The sequence below is a fragment of the Oncorhynchus nerka genome, linkage group LG12 (assembly GCF_034236695.1).
Source record: "Oncorhynchus nerka isolate Pitt River linkage group LG12, Oner_Uvic_2.0, whole genome shotgun sequence".
Lineage (NCBI taxonomy): Eukaryota > Metazoa > Chordata > Actinopteri > Salmoniformes > Salmonidae > Oncorhynchus > Oncorhynchus nerka.
Genome location: NC_088407.1, coordinates 88684614 through 88698489, shown reverse-complemented (window position 1 = coordinate 88698489; position 13876 = coordinate 88684614). Strand labels below are relative to the sequence as shown.

At 44.5% G+C, this 13876-nt stretch overlaps 1 protein-coding gene across 1 annotated transcript; it reads right to left on the bottom strand.

Annotated features, from left to right (window-relative positions):
• Nucleotides 1-12350: 12350 nt before the first annotated feature.
• LOC135574147 (uncharacterized) lies at nt 12351-13610 on the bottom strand. The gene has a single exon (XM_065025035.1). The coding sequence runs from the start codon at nt 13608-13610 to the stop codon at nt 12351-12353; it is 1260 nt and encodes a 419-aa protein (XP_064881107.1).
• Between the last annotated feature and the right edge of the window lie 266 nt (nt 13611-13876).

The following is a 13876-nucleotide window of genomic DNA, read 5'->3' as shown; positions in this document are numbered from 1 at the left end:
TTGCAGTTCTTTAGGATGTTTAGTTTTGAGGATGTTTAGTATTGAGGATGTTTAGTAGTGAGGATGTTTAGTAATGAGGATGTTTAGTATTGAGGATGTTTAGTATTAAGGATGTTTAGTATTGAGGATGTTTAGTATTGAGGATGTTTAGTATTGAGGATGTTTAGTGTTGAGGATGTTTAGTATTGAGGATGTTTAGTATTAAGGATGTTTAGTATTGAGGATGTTTAGTATTGAGGATGTTTAGTATTGAGGATGTTTAGTATTGAGGATGTTTAGTGTTGAGGATGTTTAGTAATGAGGATGTTTAGTATTGAGGATGTTTAGTATTGAGGATGTTTAGTGTTGAGGATGTTTAGTATTGAGGATGTTTAGTATTAAGGATGTTTAGTATTGAGGATGTTTAGTATTGAGGATGTTTAGTAATGAGGATGTTTAGTAATGAGGATGTTTAGTATTGAGGATGTTTAGTAATGAGGATGTTTATATGGTTCAGAACACTGTAGTGGAGGTGTGACTGTATTTGAGATGTGGTTTTTGTAGGGCTGAGACAGGATCTGCTCCACTGTGCTCTCTGGCAACACAGAAATACACTGCACTGTCCTCTTGTGTCAGGTTGGAAACACTTAAATCACAATACTGTTCTGCGTTTCCTCTCAATTTAATTTGGTCCTTGAAACGAGATTCTGGGTTTTTGTTGTCTGTGTAAAGGTACCCCAGCAGTTGTAGCTGTCTGTCCTGAGAATGAGTCTGTCTGTACCAGAGGATAACATCATAGTCTTTTATATTGTGAGAACAGTGGAGATCAGCGGAGTCTCCTGGGGTCGTTACCAAGGCAGCAGGAGTCTGGACAACTCTGGTACCTAGACCCAACCCTGGGAGGGGAGGAAGAGGAGCAAGAGTGGAGGAAGAAGAGGAGGAAGAGAATAGGGGAGGAAGAGAGGAAGAGGAGGAAGAGGAGGAAGAAGAGGAGGAAGAGAAGAGTGGAGGAAGAGGAGATTATTAAATGTTTGTGAATCTAAGTTGACCTGTGATTTGATTGTCAATATGTTTGTATGTATCCAAACGAGACATAACTGCTAGCCAACACAGATGCCCTCCATGACAACGAAATGTCTGGTACCTTAAAATATTACTGTGGTCTTAGTCTTACCTGTGAGACATAGTGATACCAAACAGACAGCGAGGATCATGGTGACAGTCTGTCTGCACTACAGAGAGAAAAGAGCAGATCATCTGTGTTAAGCTTCACACAGACACAGACAAGGGGAAAGTACATCATCACAGTGACTTTGATTGGCAGATACATATGCTCTGCTCAACCTTTGTGTCTCTCCCTCTAACCTCCCCCACCTCTCTCTTTCTCTCTCTGTGTCTCTGTATCTTTCTCTCCTCCTCTCTCTCTCTCTCTCTCTCTCTCTCTCTCTCTCTCTCTCTCTCTCAATTCAATTAAATTAAATTCAATTCAAGGGCTTTATTGGCATGGGAAACATGTGTTAACATTGCCAAAGCAAGTGAGGTAGATAATATATAAAGTGAATATATAAGGTGAAAAACAACAACCTCTCTCTCTAACCTCTGTCTCTCTATATATTCTTCTCACCTCTCTCCCAATAACCTCTCTCGATCTTCTTCTTACCGCTCTCTCTCTCTGCGTCTCCTCTCTCTCTCCCCACCTCTCTCTCTCGCTCTCTCCTTCTCTCTTAATTCAATTTAAGGGGCTTTGTAAACATATATTTACATTGCCAAAGCAAGTGAAATAGATAATAAACAAAAGTGAAAAAAAAAACAATAATAAAATTAACAGTAAACATTACACTCACAAAAGTTACAAAATAATAAAAGACATTTCAAATGTCGTTTTATGTCTTTAAATATATAGTGTTGTAACAATGTACAAAAGTTAAAGTACTAAAGGGAAAATAAAATAAACATAAATATGGGTTGTATTTACAATGGTGTCACTAATAGCCCTTTTCTTGTGTCAACAGGTCACGAATCTTGCTGCTGTGATGCACACTGTGTCACGATCGTTGTAAGGAGGAGACCAAGGTGCAGTGTGGTATGTACATCATGGTGCAGTGTGGCATGTACATCATGGTGCAGTGTGGCATGTACATCATGGTGCAGTGTGGTATGTACATCATGGTGCAGTGTGGTATGTACATCATGGTGCAGTGTGGCATGTACATCATGGTGCAGTGTGGCATGTACATCATGGTGCAGTGTGGCATGTACATCATGGTGCAGTGTGGCATGTACATCATGGTGCAGTGTGGTATGTACATCATGGTGCAGTGTGGTATGTACATCATGGTGCAGTGTGATATGTACATCATGGTGCAGTGTGGTATGTACATCATGGTGCAGTGTGGTATGTACATCATGGTGCAGTGTGGTATGTACATCATGGTGCAGTGTGGTATGTACATCATGGTGCAGTGTGGTATGTACATCAAGGTGCAGTGTGGTATGTACATCATGGTGCAGTGTGGTATGTACATCATGGTGCAGTGTGGTATGTACATCATGGTGCAGTGTGGTATGTACATCATGGTGCAGTGTGGTATGTACATCATGGTGCAGTGTGGTATGTACATCATGGTGCAGTGTGGTATGTACATCATGGTGCAGTGTGGTATGTACATCATGGTGCTGTGTGGTATGTACATCATGGTGCAGTGTGGTATGTACATCATGGTGCAGTGTGGTATGTACATCACGGTGCAGTGTGGTATGTACATCACGGTGCAGTGTGGTATGTACATCACGGTGCAGTGTGGTATGTACATCACGGTGCAGTGTGGTATGTACATCATGGTGCAGTGTGGTATGTACATCACGGTGCAGTGTGGTATGTACATCACGGTGCAGTGTGGTATGTACATCACGGTGCAGTGTGGTATGTACATCACGGTGCAGTGTGGTATGTACATCATGGTGCAGTGTGGTATGTACATCATGGTGCAGTGTGGTATGTACATCATGGTGCAGTGTGGTATGTACATCATGGTGCAGTGTGGTATGTACATCACGTACATCATTCTTTATTAAACGAATGAAACACTGAACAAACAATTATTATTATTATTATTATTATTTTTTAAACCGTGATGCTAAGCCGAATAGTGCAGACAGGCAACTAAACATAGAATAAGAACCCACCAAACCAAAAGGGATAATGGCTACCTAAATAGGATCCCCAATCAGAGACAATGATAAACAGCTGCCTCTGATTGGGAACCAATTCAGGTCACCATAGACTTACATATACCTAGACCTACCAAAACACCTAGACCTACCAAAACCCCTAGACATACAAAACCCCCTAGACAATACAAAAACTAACATACCCACCCTCGTCACACCCTGACCTAACCAAAACCCCTAGACATACAAAACCCCCTAGACAATACAAAACCCCCTAGACAATACAAAAACTAACATACCCGCCCTCGTCACACCCTGACCTAACCAAAATATAAAGATAACAGAGATATCTAAGGTCAAAGCGTGACATACTGTGGTATTTCACCGAATATATATGGGAGTTTATCAAAATTGGGTTTGATTTCTAACTCTTTGTGGGTCTGTGTAATCTGAGGGAAATATGTGTCTCTAATATGGCCATACATTGGGCAGGAGGTTAGGAAGTGCAGCTCAGTTTCCACCTCATTTTGTGGGCGGCGAGCACATAGCCTGTTTTCTCTTGAGAGCCAGGTCTGCCTACGGTGGCCTTTCTCAATAGCAAAGCTATGTTCACTGAGTCTGTACATAGTCAACGCTTTCCTTAAGTTTGGGTCAGTCACAGTAGTCAGGTATTCTGCCAATGTTTACTCTCTGTTTATGGCCAAAAAGCATTTTGTTTGCTCTGTTCTTTTGTTGATTCTTTCCAATGTATCAAGTAATCATATTTGAGTTTTCTCATAATTTGGTTGGGTCTAATTGTGTTGCTGTCCTGGGGCTCTGTGGGGTGTGTTTGTGTTTGTGAACAGAGCCCTAGGACCAGCTTGCTTAGGGCCTCTTCTCCAGGTTAATCTCTCTGTAGGTGATGGTTTTGTCATGGAAGGTTTGGGAATCGCTTCCTTTTAGGTGGTTGTAGAATTTAACGTCTCTTTTCTAGAGTTTGATAATTAGCGGGTATCGGCCTAATTCTGCTCTGCATGCATTATTTGTTTTTTTTACGTTGTACACAGAGGATATTTTTTCAGAATTCTGCATGCAGAGTCTCAATTTGGTGTTTGTCCCAGTTTGTGAATTCTTGGTTGGTGAGCGGACCCCAGACCTCACAACCATAAAGGGCAATGGGTTCGATAACTGATTCAAGTATTTTTTAACCAGATCCTTATTGGTATGTCGAATGTTATGTTCCTTTTGATGGTGTAGAAGGCCCTTCTTGCCTTGTCTCTCAGATTGTTCACAGCTTTGTGGAAGTTACCTGTGGTGCTGATGTTTAGGCTGTGTTATGTATAGTTTTTTTGTGTGCTCTAGGGCAATGGTGTCTAAATGGAATTTGTATTTGTGGTCTTGGCAACTGGACCTTTTTTGGAACACCATTATTTTTGTTTTACTGAGATTTACTGTCAGGGCCAAGGTCTGGCAGAATCTGTGCAGAATATCTAGGTGCTGCTGTAGGCCCTCCTTGGCTGGTGACAGAAGCACCAGATCATCAGCAAACAGTAGACGTTTGACTTCAGATTCTAGAAGGCTGAGGCCAGGTGCTGCAGACTGCTCTAGTGCCCTCACCAATTTGTTGATATATATGTTGAAGAGGATGGGGCTTAAGCTGCATCCCTGTCTCACCCCAAGGCTCCGTGTCTCACCCCACGGCCATGTAAACATATTTTAACCGCACACTTGTTGTTTGTGTACATAGATTTTATAATGTCGTATGCTTTCCCTCAATACCACTTCCATCAATTTGTATAGCAGACTCTCATGCCAAATTGAGTCAAAAGCTTTTTGGTTTGTTTGTTTGTCAATTAGGGTGTGCAGGGTGAATACGTGGTCTGTCGTACGGGAATTTGGAAAAAAGCCAATTTGACATTTGCTCAGTAAATTGTTTTCACTGAGGAAATGTACAAGTCTGCTGTTAATGATAATGCAAAGGTTTTTTCCCAAGGTTGCTGTTGACGCATAATCCCATGGTAGTCATCACTGTCAAATTTGTCTCAACCCATATGGATATGGGTGATAAGTCCTTGGTTTCAAATATTGGGGAAGACATCAATGCTAAGTTGAACTTTTTAGGGATGGGGGCAGCATTTTCACTTTTGGATGAATTGGTGCCCAAATTAAACAGCCTCCTACTCTGTCCCAGATGATAATATATGCATATTATTATTACTATTGGATAGAAAAGACTCTGAAGTTTCTAAAACTGTTTGAATTATGTATGTGAGAAAAACAGAACTCATACGGCAGGCAAACTTCCAAACAGGAAGTGAGAATTCTGAAAAGGGTCGATGTGAAAGTCATCGCCTATTCAATTCCCTGTAATTTATGGATCTGTTTGCAATTCATACGCCTTCCACTAGATGTCAACAGTCAGTAGAACGTGGAATAAAGCCTCTAGTGTGATGTACTTCCGGCGCCGACAGAGATGGCCGCCTCGCTTCGCGTTCCTAGGAAACTATGCAGTTTTATGTTTTTTTTACGTGTTATTTCTTACATTAGTACCCCAGGTCATCTTAGGTTTCATTACATACAGTCGAGAAGAACTACTGAATATAAGATCAGCATCAACTCACCATCAGTACGACCAAGAATATGTTTTCCGCGACGCGGATCCTGTGTTCTGCCTTACAAACAGGTCAACGGCATTGATTCCATGCAGCGAACCCCAAAAAACGACCCCGAAAAAGGCGGTCTTCTGGTCAGACTCCGGAGACGGGCACACCGTGCACCACTCCCTAGCATTCTTCTTGCCAATGTCCAGTCTCTTGACAACAAGGTTGATGAAATCCGAGCAAGGGTAGCATTCCAGAGGGACATCAGAGACTGTAACGTTCTTTGCTTCACGGAAACTTGGCTCACTGGAGAGACGCTATCCGGGGCGGTGCAGCCAACGGGTTTCTCCACGCATCGCGCCGACAGAAACAAACATCTTTCTGGTAAGAAGAGTGGCGGGGGCGTATGCCTCATGACAAACGAGACATGGTGTGATGAAAGAAACATACAGGAACTCAAATCCTTCTGTTCACCTGATTTAGAATTCCTCACAATCAAATGTAGACCGCATTATCTACCAAGAGAATTCTCTTCGATTATAATCACAGCCGTATATATCCCCCCCAAGCAGACACATCGATGGCTCTGAACGAACTTTATTTAACTCTTTGCAAACTGGAAACCATTTATCCGGAGGCTGTATTCATTGTAGCTGGGGATTTTAACAAAGCTAATCTGAAAACAAGACTCCCTAAATTTTATCAGCATATCGATTGCGCAACCAGGGGTGGTAAAACCTTGGATCATTGTTACTCTAACTTCCGCAACGCATATAAGGCCCTGCCCCGCCCCCCTTTCGGAAAAGCTGACCACGACTCCATTTTGTTGATCCCTGCCTACAGACAGAAACTTAAACAAGAGGCTCCCACGCTGAGGTCTGTCCAACGCTGGTCCGACCAAGCTGACTCCACACTCCAAGACTGCTTCCATCACGTGGACTGGGACATGTTTCCTTTGCGTCAGATAACAATATTGACGAATACGCTGATTCGGTGTGCGAGTTCATTAGAACGTGCGTTGAAGATGTCGTTCCCATAGCAACGATTAAAACATTCCCTAACCAGAAACCGTGGATTGATGGCAGCATTCGCGTGAAACTGAAAGCGCGAACCACTGCTTTTAATCAGGGCAAGGTGTCTGGTAACATGACCGAATACAAACAGTGCAGCTATTCCCTCCGCAAGGCTATCAAACAAGCTAAGCGTCAGTACAGAGACAAAGTAGAATCTCAATTCAACGGCTCAGACACAAGAGGAATGTGACAGGGTCTACAGTCAATCACGGACTACAAGAAGAAACCCAGCCCAGTCACGGACCAGGATGTCTTGCTCCCAGGCAGACTAAATAACTTTTTTGCCCGCTTTGAGGACAATACAGTGCCACTGACACGGCCTGCAACGAAAACATGCGGTCTCTCCTTCACTGCAGCCGAGGTGAGTAAGACATTTAAACGTGTTAACCCTCGCAAGGCTGCAGGCCCAGACGGCATCCCCAGCCGCGCCCTCAGAGCATGCGCAGACCAGCTGGCCGGTATGTTTACGGACATATTCAATCAATCCCTATGGTCCGTGTTCCCACATGCTTCAAGAGGGCCACCATTGTTCCTGTTCCCAAGAAAGCTAATGTAACTGAGCTAAACGACTACCGCCCCGTAGCACTCACTTCCGTCATCATGAAGTGCTTTGAGAGACTAGTCAAGGACCATATCACCTCCACCCTACCTGACACCTAGACCCACTCCAATTTGCTTACCGCCCAAATAGGTCCACAGACGATGCAATCTCAACCACACTGCACACTGCCCTAACCCATCTGGACAAGAGGAATACCTATGTGAGAATGCTGTTCATCGACTACAGCTCGGCATTCAACACCATAGTACCCTCCAATGCGCGTCATCAAGCTCGGACCCTGGGTCTCGACCCCGCCCTGTGCAACTGGGTACTGGACTTCCTGACGGGCCGCCCCCAGGTGGTGAGGGTAGGCAACAACATCTCCTCTCTGCTGATCCTCAACACGGGGGCCCCACAAGGGTGCGTTCTGAGCCCTCTCCTGTACTCCCTGTTCACCCACGACTGCGTGGCCACGCACGCCTCCAACTCAATCATCAAGTTTGCGGACGACACAACAGTGGTAGGCTTGATTACCAACAACGACGAGACGGCCTACAGGGAGGAGGTGAGCGCCCTCGGAGTGCGGTGTCAGGAAAATAACCTCACACTCAACGTCAACAAAACTAAAGAGATGATTGTGGACTTCAGGAAACAGCAGAGGGAACACCCCCCTATCCACATCGATTGATTGAACAGTAGTGGAGAGGGTAGCAAGTTTTAAGTTCCTCGGCATACACATCACAGACAAACTGAATTGGTCCACTCACACAGACAGCATCGTGAAGAAGGCGCAGCAGCGCCTCTTCAACCTCAGGAGGCTGAAGAAATTCGGCTTGTCACCAAAAGCACTCACAAACTTCTACAGATGCACAATCGAGAGCATCCTGGTGGGCTGTATCACCGCCTGTGCCCGTGTCTCCAGAGGGTAGTGAGGTCTGCACAACGCATCATGCCCTCCAGGACACCTACACCACCCGATGTTACAGGAAGGCCATAAAGATCATCAAGGACATCAACCACCCGAGCCACTGCCTGTTCACCCCGCTATCATCCAGAAGGCGAGGTCAGTACAGGTGCATCAAAGCTGGGACCGAGAGACTGAAAAACAGCTTCTTTCTCAAGGCCATCAGACTGTTAAACAGCCACCACTAACATTGAGTGGCTGCTGCCAACACACTGACATTGACACTGACTCAACTCCAGCCACTTTAATAATGGGAATTGATGGGAAATGATGTAAATATATCACTAGCCACTTTAAACAATGCTACCTTATATAATTTACTTACCCTACATTATTCATCTCATATGCATACGTATATACTGTACTCTATATCATCGACTGCATCCTTATGTAATACATGTATCACTAGCCACTTTAACTATGCCACTTTGTTTACTTTGTTTACATACTCATCTCATATGTATATACTGTACTCGATACCATCTACTGTATGCTGCCCTGTACCATCACTCATTCATATATCCTTATGTACATATTCTTTATCCCCTTACACTGTGTATAAGACAGTAGTTTTGGAATTGTTAGTTAGATTACTTGTTGGTTATTACTGCATTGTCGGAACTAGAAGCACAAGCATTTCGCTACACTCGCATTAACATCTGCTAACCATGTGTATGTGACAAATACATTTTGATTTGATTTGATTTGATGGTAGCTATTTGAGTCACTGGTCTGGCAGATTGTCAGTTCCTAGTCACGCGCGCTAGTCATGGAATGGCAATGTGCGCCATTACTTATACAGGCATGAAGAAATGCTCCGGGTGGAACGTTATTGGATATATATGATAACAACATCCTGAAGGTTGATTCTCTACTAAGTTTGACCAGTTTATTCGACTTGTAATATAACTTTTTTTGAAGTTTTCGTCCGACGTTTGCCTTCACTTGCACCAGTGTTTGGACACATGTACCACACATGCTAGCTAAAGTTGCTAATTTGACATAAGTAATGGACATTATCGAACAAAAGTAACGATTTATTGTGGAAATAGGATTCCTGGCATTGTATTCTGATGAAGATAATCAAAGGTAGGGGATTATTTATGATAATTTCGTATTTCTGTTGACTCCAACATGGCGGAGAAATGTTATTTATATTTGAGCGCCGTCTCAGATTATTGCTTTTTACTCAAGTTTAAAAGAAATCTGACACAGCTGTTGCATTAAGAACCAGTGTATCTTTAATTATATGTAAAACATGTATCTTTTGTCAAAGTTTATGATGAGTATTTCTGTTATCTGACGTAGCTCTCTGTAATTACTCTGGATATTTTGGAGGCATTTCTGAACATGGCGCCAATGTAAACCGAGATTTGTGGATATAAATATGCACATTACCGAACAAAACCTAAATCTATTGTGTAACATGAGGTCCTATGAGTGTCATCTGATGAAGATTATCAAAGGTTAGTGATTAATTTTATCTCTATTTCTGCTTTTGTGACTCCTGTCTTTGGCTAAATGGCTGTGTGTTTTTTGGATTTTGGTGGTGATCTAACATAAATATATGTTGTGTTTTCGATGTAAAACATTAAAAAAATCGGACATGATGGTTAACAAGATCTTTATCTTTCATTTGCTGTATTGGACTTGTTAATGTGTGAAAGTCAAATAAAAAAAGTCAAATATTTCTAAAAAATATTTTTGAATTTCGTGCGCTGCCTTTTCAGCGGAATGTTGGGAGGGGTTGAAAGGTTAAGTGTGTCCTAGAAAGGTTAAGTACAGCCAATTTGAATTTGGGGTCTGTATATTTGATCATTTCATTGAAGATACCATCAACACCACAGTCATTTTTATGTTGGAGGGTTTGTATTTTGTACAGCAGTTCATTCAATGTAATTGGAGAATCCAGTGGGTTCTGGTAGTCTTTAATAGTTGATTCTAAGATTTGTATTTGATCATGTATGTTTTTGCTGTTAGTTCTTTGTTATAGAGCCAAAAAGATTGGATAAGTGTTTTATCCATACATCTCTGTTTTGAATAGATAACTCTTCGTGTTGTTGTTTGTTTAGTGTTTTCCAAGTTTAATGTTTTCCAAGCTGATTTCTGACGTGCTGTTCCTTCTTTTTCCATAGTGTGTTTGTAAGTGGTGCGTACTGGCGGCAGAGAAGTCAGGCGCAGGAGAGCAAAAGCAGTTTAATAACAAAAAAATCACCGTATAACAGAACAATCAATACAAAAAACAAAACCCGACGCACACCAGAATAACGTGCACAACCATTTACTAAAAACAACAAGGACATGGGGGGGACAGAGGGTTAAATACACAACATGTAATGAGAAGACAAGACAAAACAAATGGAGAATTAAAAATGGATCGATGATGGCTAGGAAACCTGTGACTGACCGCCGCCCGAACAAGGAGAGGAACCAACTTCGGCGGAAGTCGTTACAGTATTTCTGTAATGTTTTAGTGATTCACAATAGTGAAATCTCAGGTTTTCTGGGTCTCTATATTTTTTTTGTTGGATAGTTTTTTCTTTCTTTCTTTTTTTTTAGGTTTAAGCATTCTTCATCAAACCATTTGTCATCGTTGTTCATTTGATTAGGCTTTTTTATTTGAAGCTGTGAGGTCAAATATATTGTTTAGGTTTTCTACTGACAAGTTTACACCTTCACTATTTGTCACACCCTGATCTGTCGCACCTGTCCTTGTGATTGTCTCCACCCCCCCCATCTTCCCCATTATCCCCTGTGTATTTACACCTGTGTTTTCTGTCCATTGCCAGTTCTTCTTGTTTGTCAAGTCAACCAGCGTTTTTTGTCTCAGCTCCTGCTTTTCCCCAGTCTCTCTTTTTCTCGCCCCTCTGGTTTTGACCCTTGCCTGACCTGTCTCTGAGCCCACCTGCCAGTCTCCTCTACCTGTCCTGTCTCTGAGCCCGCCTGCCAGACTCCTCTACCTGTCCTGTCTCTGAGCCCGCCTGCCAGACTCCTCTACCTGTCCTGTCTCTGAGCCCACCTGCCAGACTCCTCTACCTGTCCTGTCTCTGAGCCCGCCTGCCAGACTACTCTACCTGTCCTGTCTCTGAGCCCGTGTGAGCAGAGCCTGCTGAGCATCTGGCACATGCCATTGGCTCGGGCTAGTGTACGAGTGGGGGTGGGGCCTGCTTGGCTGTTCACGGCCTGGGCGTATGTGTGAATTGTGGGAGTGGGGGAGGGGGGGGGGGGGGTCTTGTTGGTCTGGACGGGGTGTTTGTTGAGCTGTGTGAGGTTTTGGGCCTGCGGTTGAGGGATGATGTCCTTTGACAAAGTTGGGCACTGCTGCCTTGTATAGGTGGACCTGGTCGTAAAGGCTGTTCAAGTCCATTGGTGGGCCAGGAAAACATTTGGTTTTGAGGCACAGTCACGGGAAATACTTGCGTTTACCCGCTATATTGTAGCAGGGTGGAGATAACCACTTGTGCGTTGGGGAAAGTAGAAGAAGATTTTTCAATCACTCCCTTCAGTGCTGTGGCCACCCTTTCCTGCTGCGCTCTCAGGTTGTTTGTGCCTGTGTGTATTATTATGTGGCTGGGTGACCCTAGTTGGTCCTCAGACAGAAGGTCTAGGGAAGGGTGCGCTGGATGTTTGGACACCAGAGTTTAGACACTGTGTTTTGGGGGAAAAGTTCATTTTTGTGTATATTTCCTGTTTGAGTCCATAAGGAGAACAATCTGTGTCTTGTGTTTGTCCTCAGTGGGTGTGTGTGTGTGGGGGGGGTTGTCAGTGGGGCTATCAGGGTGGCTGACAGGAGGAGGTGTTCAGAGGTGTTCAGAGGTGTTCAGAAGGGGTGGGATCCCCAGGGTTCTTCATTTGTCTGTCCTGCTGTGTTCTAGATGTGGTCAGGGTCTGAAATGGGCTGTTCTGCTGGTTTCTCTGCGGGGGTGGCCAGCTCTCTAATGGGTTGTTCTCTGTCACACGCCATCCCCCTCACCCTCTCCTCCAGCACTCTCATCCTCTCCTCTAGTGCTCCTGCTCCTGCTCTTTCTCCTGTTGAAGTTGTCTCACCACTGTCCAGAGTGCAGATATGTCTCTCTCTTCACCTCCAGCTCTCTGGGTCTGGTTGAGGGGGTGTTGTTGAGGGGGTGTTGTTGAGGAGGTGTTGTTGAGGAGGTGTTGTTGAGGGGGTGTTGTTGAGGAGGTGTTGTTGAGGGGTGTTGTTGAGGAGGTGTTGTTGAGGAGGTGTTGTTGAGGGGGTGTTGTTGAGGAGGTGTTGTTGAGGAGGTGTTGTTGAGGAGGTGTTGTTGAGGGGTCTGGTTGAGGAGGTGTTGTTGAGGGGTCTGGTTGAGGAGGTGTTGTTGAGGGGTGTTGTTGAGGGGTCTGGTTGAGGAGGTGTTGTTGAGGGGTCTGGTTGAGGGGTGTTGTTGAGGGGTGTTGTTGAGGAGGTGTTGTTGAGAGGTCTGGTTGAGGGGTGTTGTTGAGGGGTGTTGTTGAGGAGGTCTGGTTGAGGGGTGTTGTTGAGGAGGTGTTGTTGAGGAGGTGTTGTTGAGGGGGTGTTGTTGAGAGGTGTTGTTGAGGGGTCTGGTTGAGGAGGTGTTGTTGAGGGGTCTGGTTGAGGAGGTGTTGTTGAGGAGGTGTTGTTGAGGAGGTCTGTTGAGGGGTGTTGTTGAGGGGTCTGGTTGAGGGGGTGTTGTTGAGGGGTCTGGTTGAGGAGGTGTTGTTGAGGGGTCTGGTTGAGGAGGTGTTGTTGAGGGTCTGGTTGAGGAGGTGTTGTTGAGGGGTCTGGTTGAGGAGGTGTTGTTGAGGGTCTGGTTGAGGAGGTGTTGTTGAGGGGTCTGGTTGAGGAGGTGTTGTTGAGGGGTGTGGTTGAGGGGTCTTGTTGAGGGGGTGTTGTTGAGGGGTCTGTTTGAGGGGTCTGTTGAGGGGTGTTGTTGAGGGTCTGGTTGAGGGGTGTTGTTGAGGGTCTGGTTGAGGAGGTGTTGTTGAGGGGTCTGGTTGAGGAGGTGTTGTTGAGGGGTCTGGTTGAGGAGGTGTTGTTGAGGGGTCTGGTTGAGGAGGTGTTGTTGAGGGGTCTGGTTGAGGAGGTGTTGTTGAGGAGGTGTTGTTGAGGGGTCTGGTTGAGGGGGTGTTGTTGAGGAGGTGTTGTTGAGAGGTCTGGTTGAGGAGGTGTTGTTGAGGGGTCTGGTTGAGGAGGTGTTGTTGAGGAGGTGTTGTTGAGAGGTCTGGTTGAGGAGGTGTTGTTGAGGGGTCTGGTTGAGGAGGTGTTGTTGAGGGGTCTGGTTGAGGGGGTGTTGTTGAGGGGGTCTGGTTGATTTATCCTTCATTGCAATGAGGGAGTGGTGCTCTGTGCTGGGAGAATGATTTTCCTCTTCCTCGGGTATCTTTCTCAAGAGAGCTGAACTTTCTCTCTTTATCTCCCTCTCCCTCCTTCTCTTTCTTTCTCTCTTCCCCTCTTCCCCTCTTTCTTTCTTTCTTTCTTTCTTTCTTTCTTTCTTTCTTTCTTTCTTTCTTTCTTTCTTTCTTTCTTTCTTTCTTTCTTTCTTTCTTTCTTTCTTTCTCTCTCTCTCTCTCTCTCTCTCTCTCAAACCTG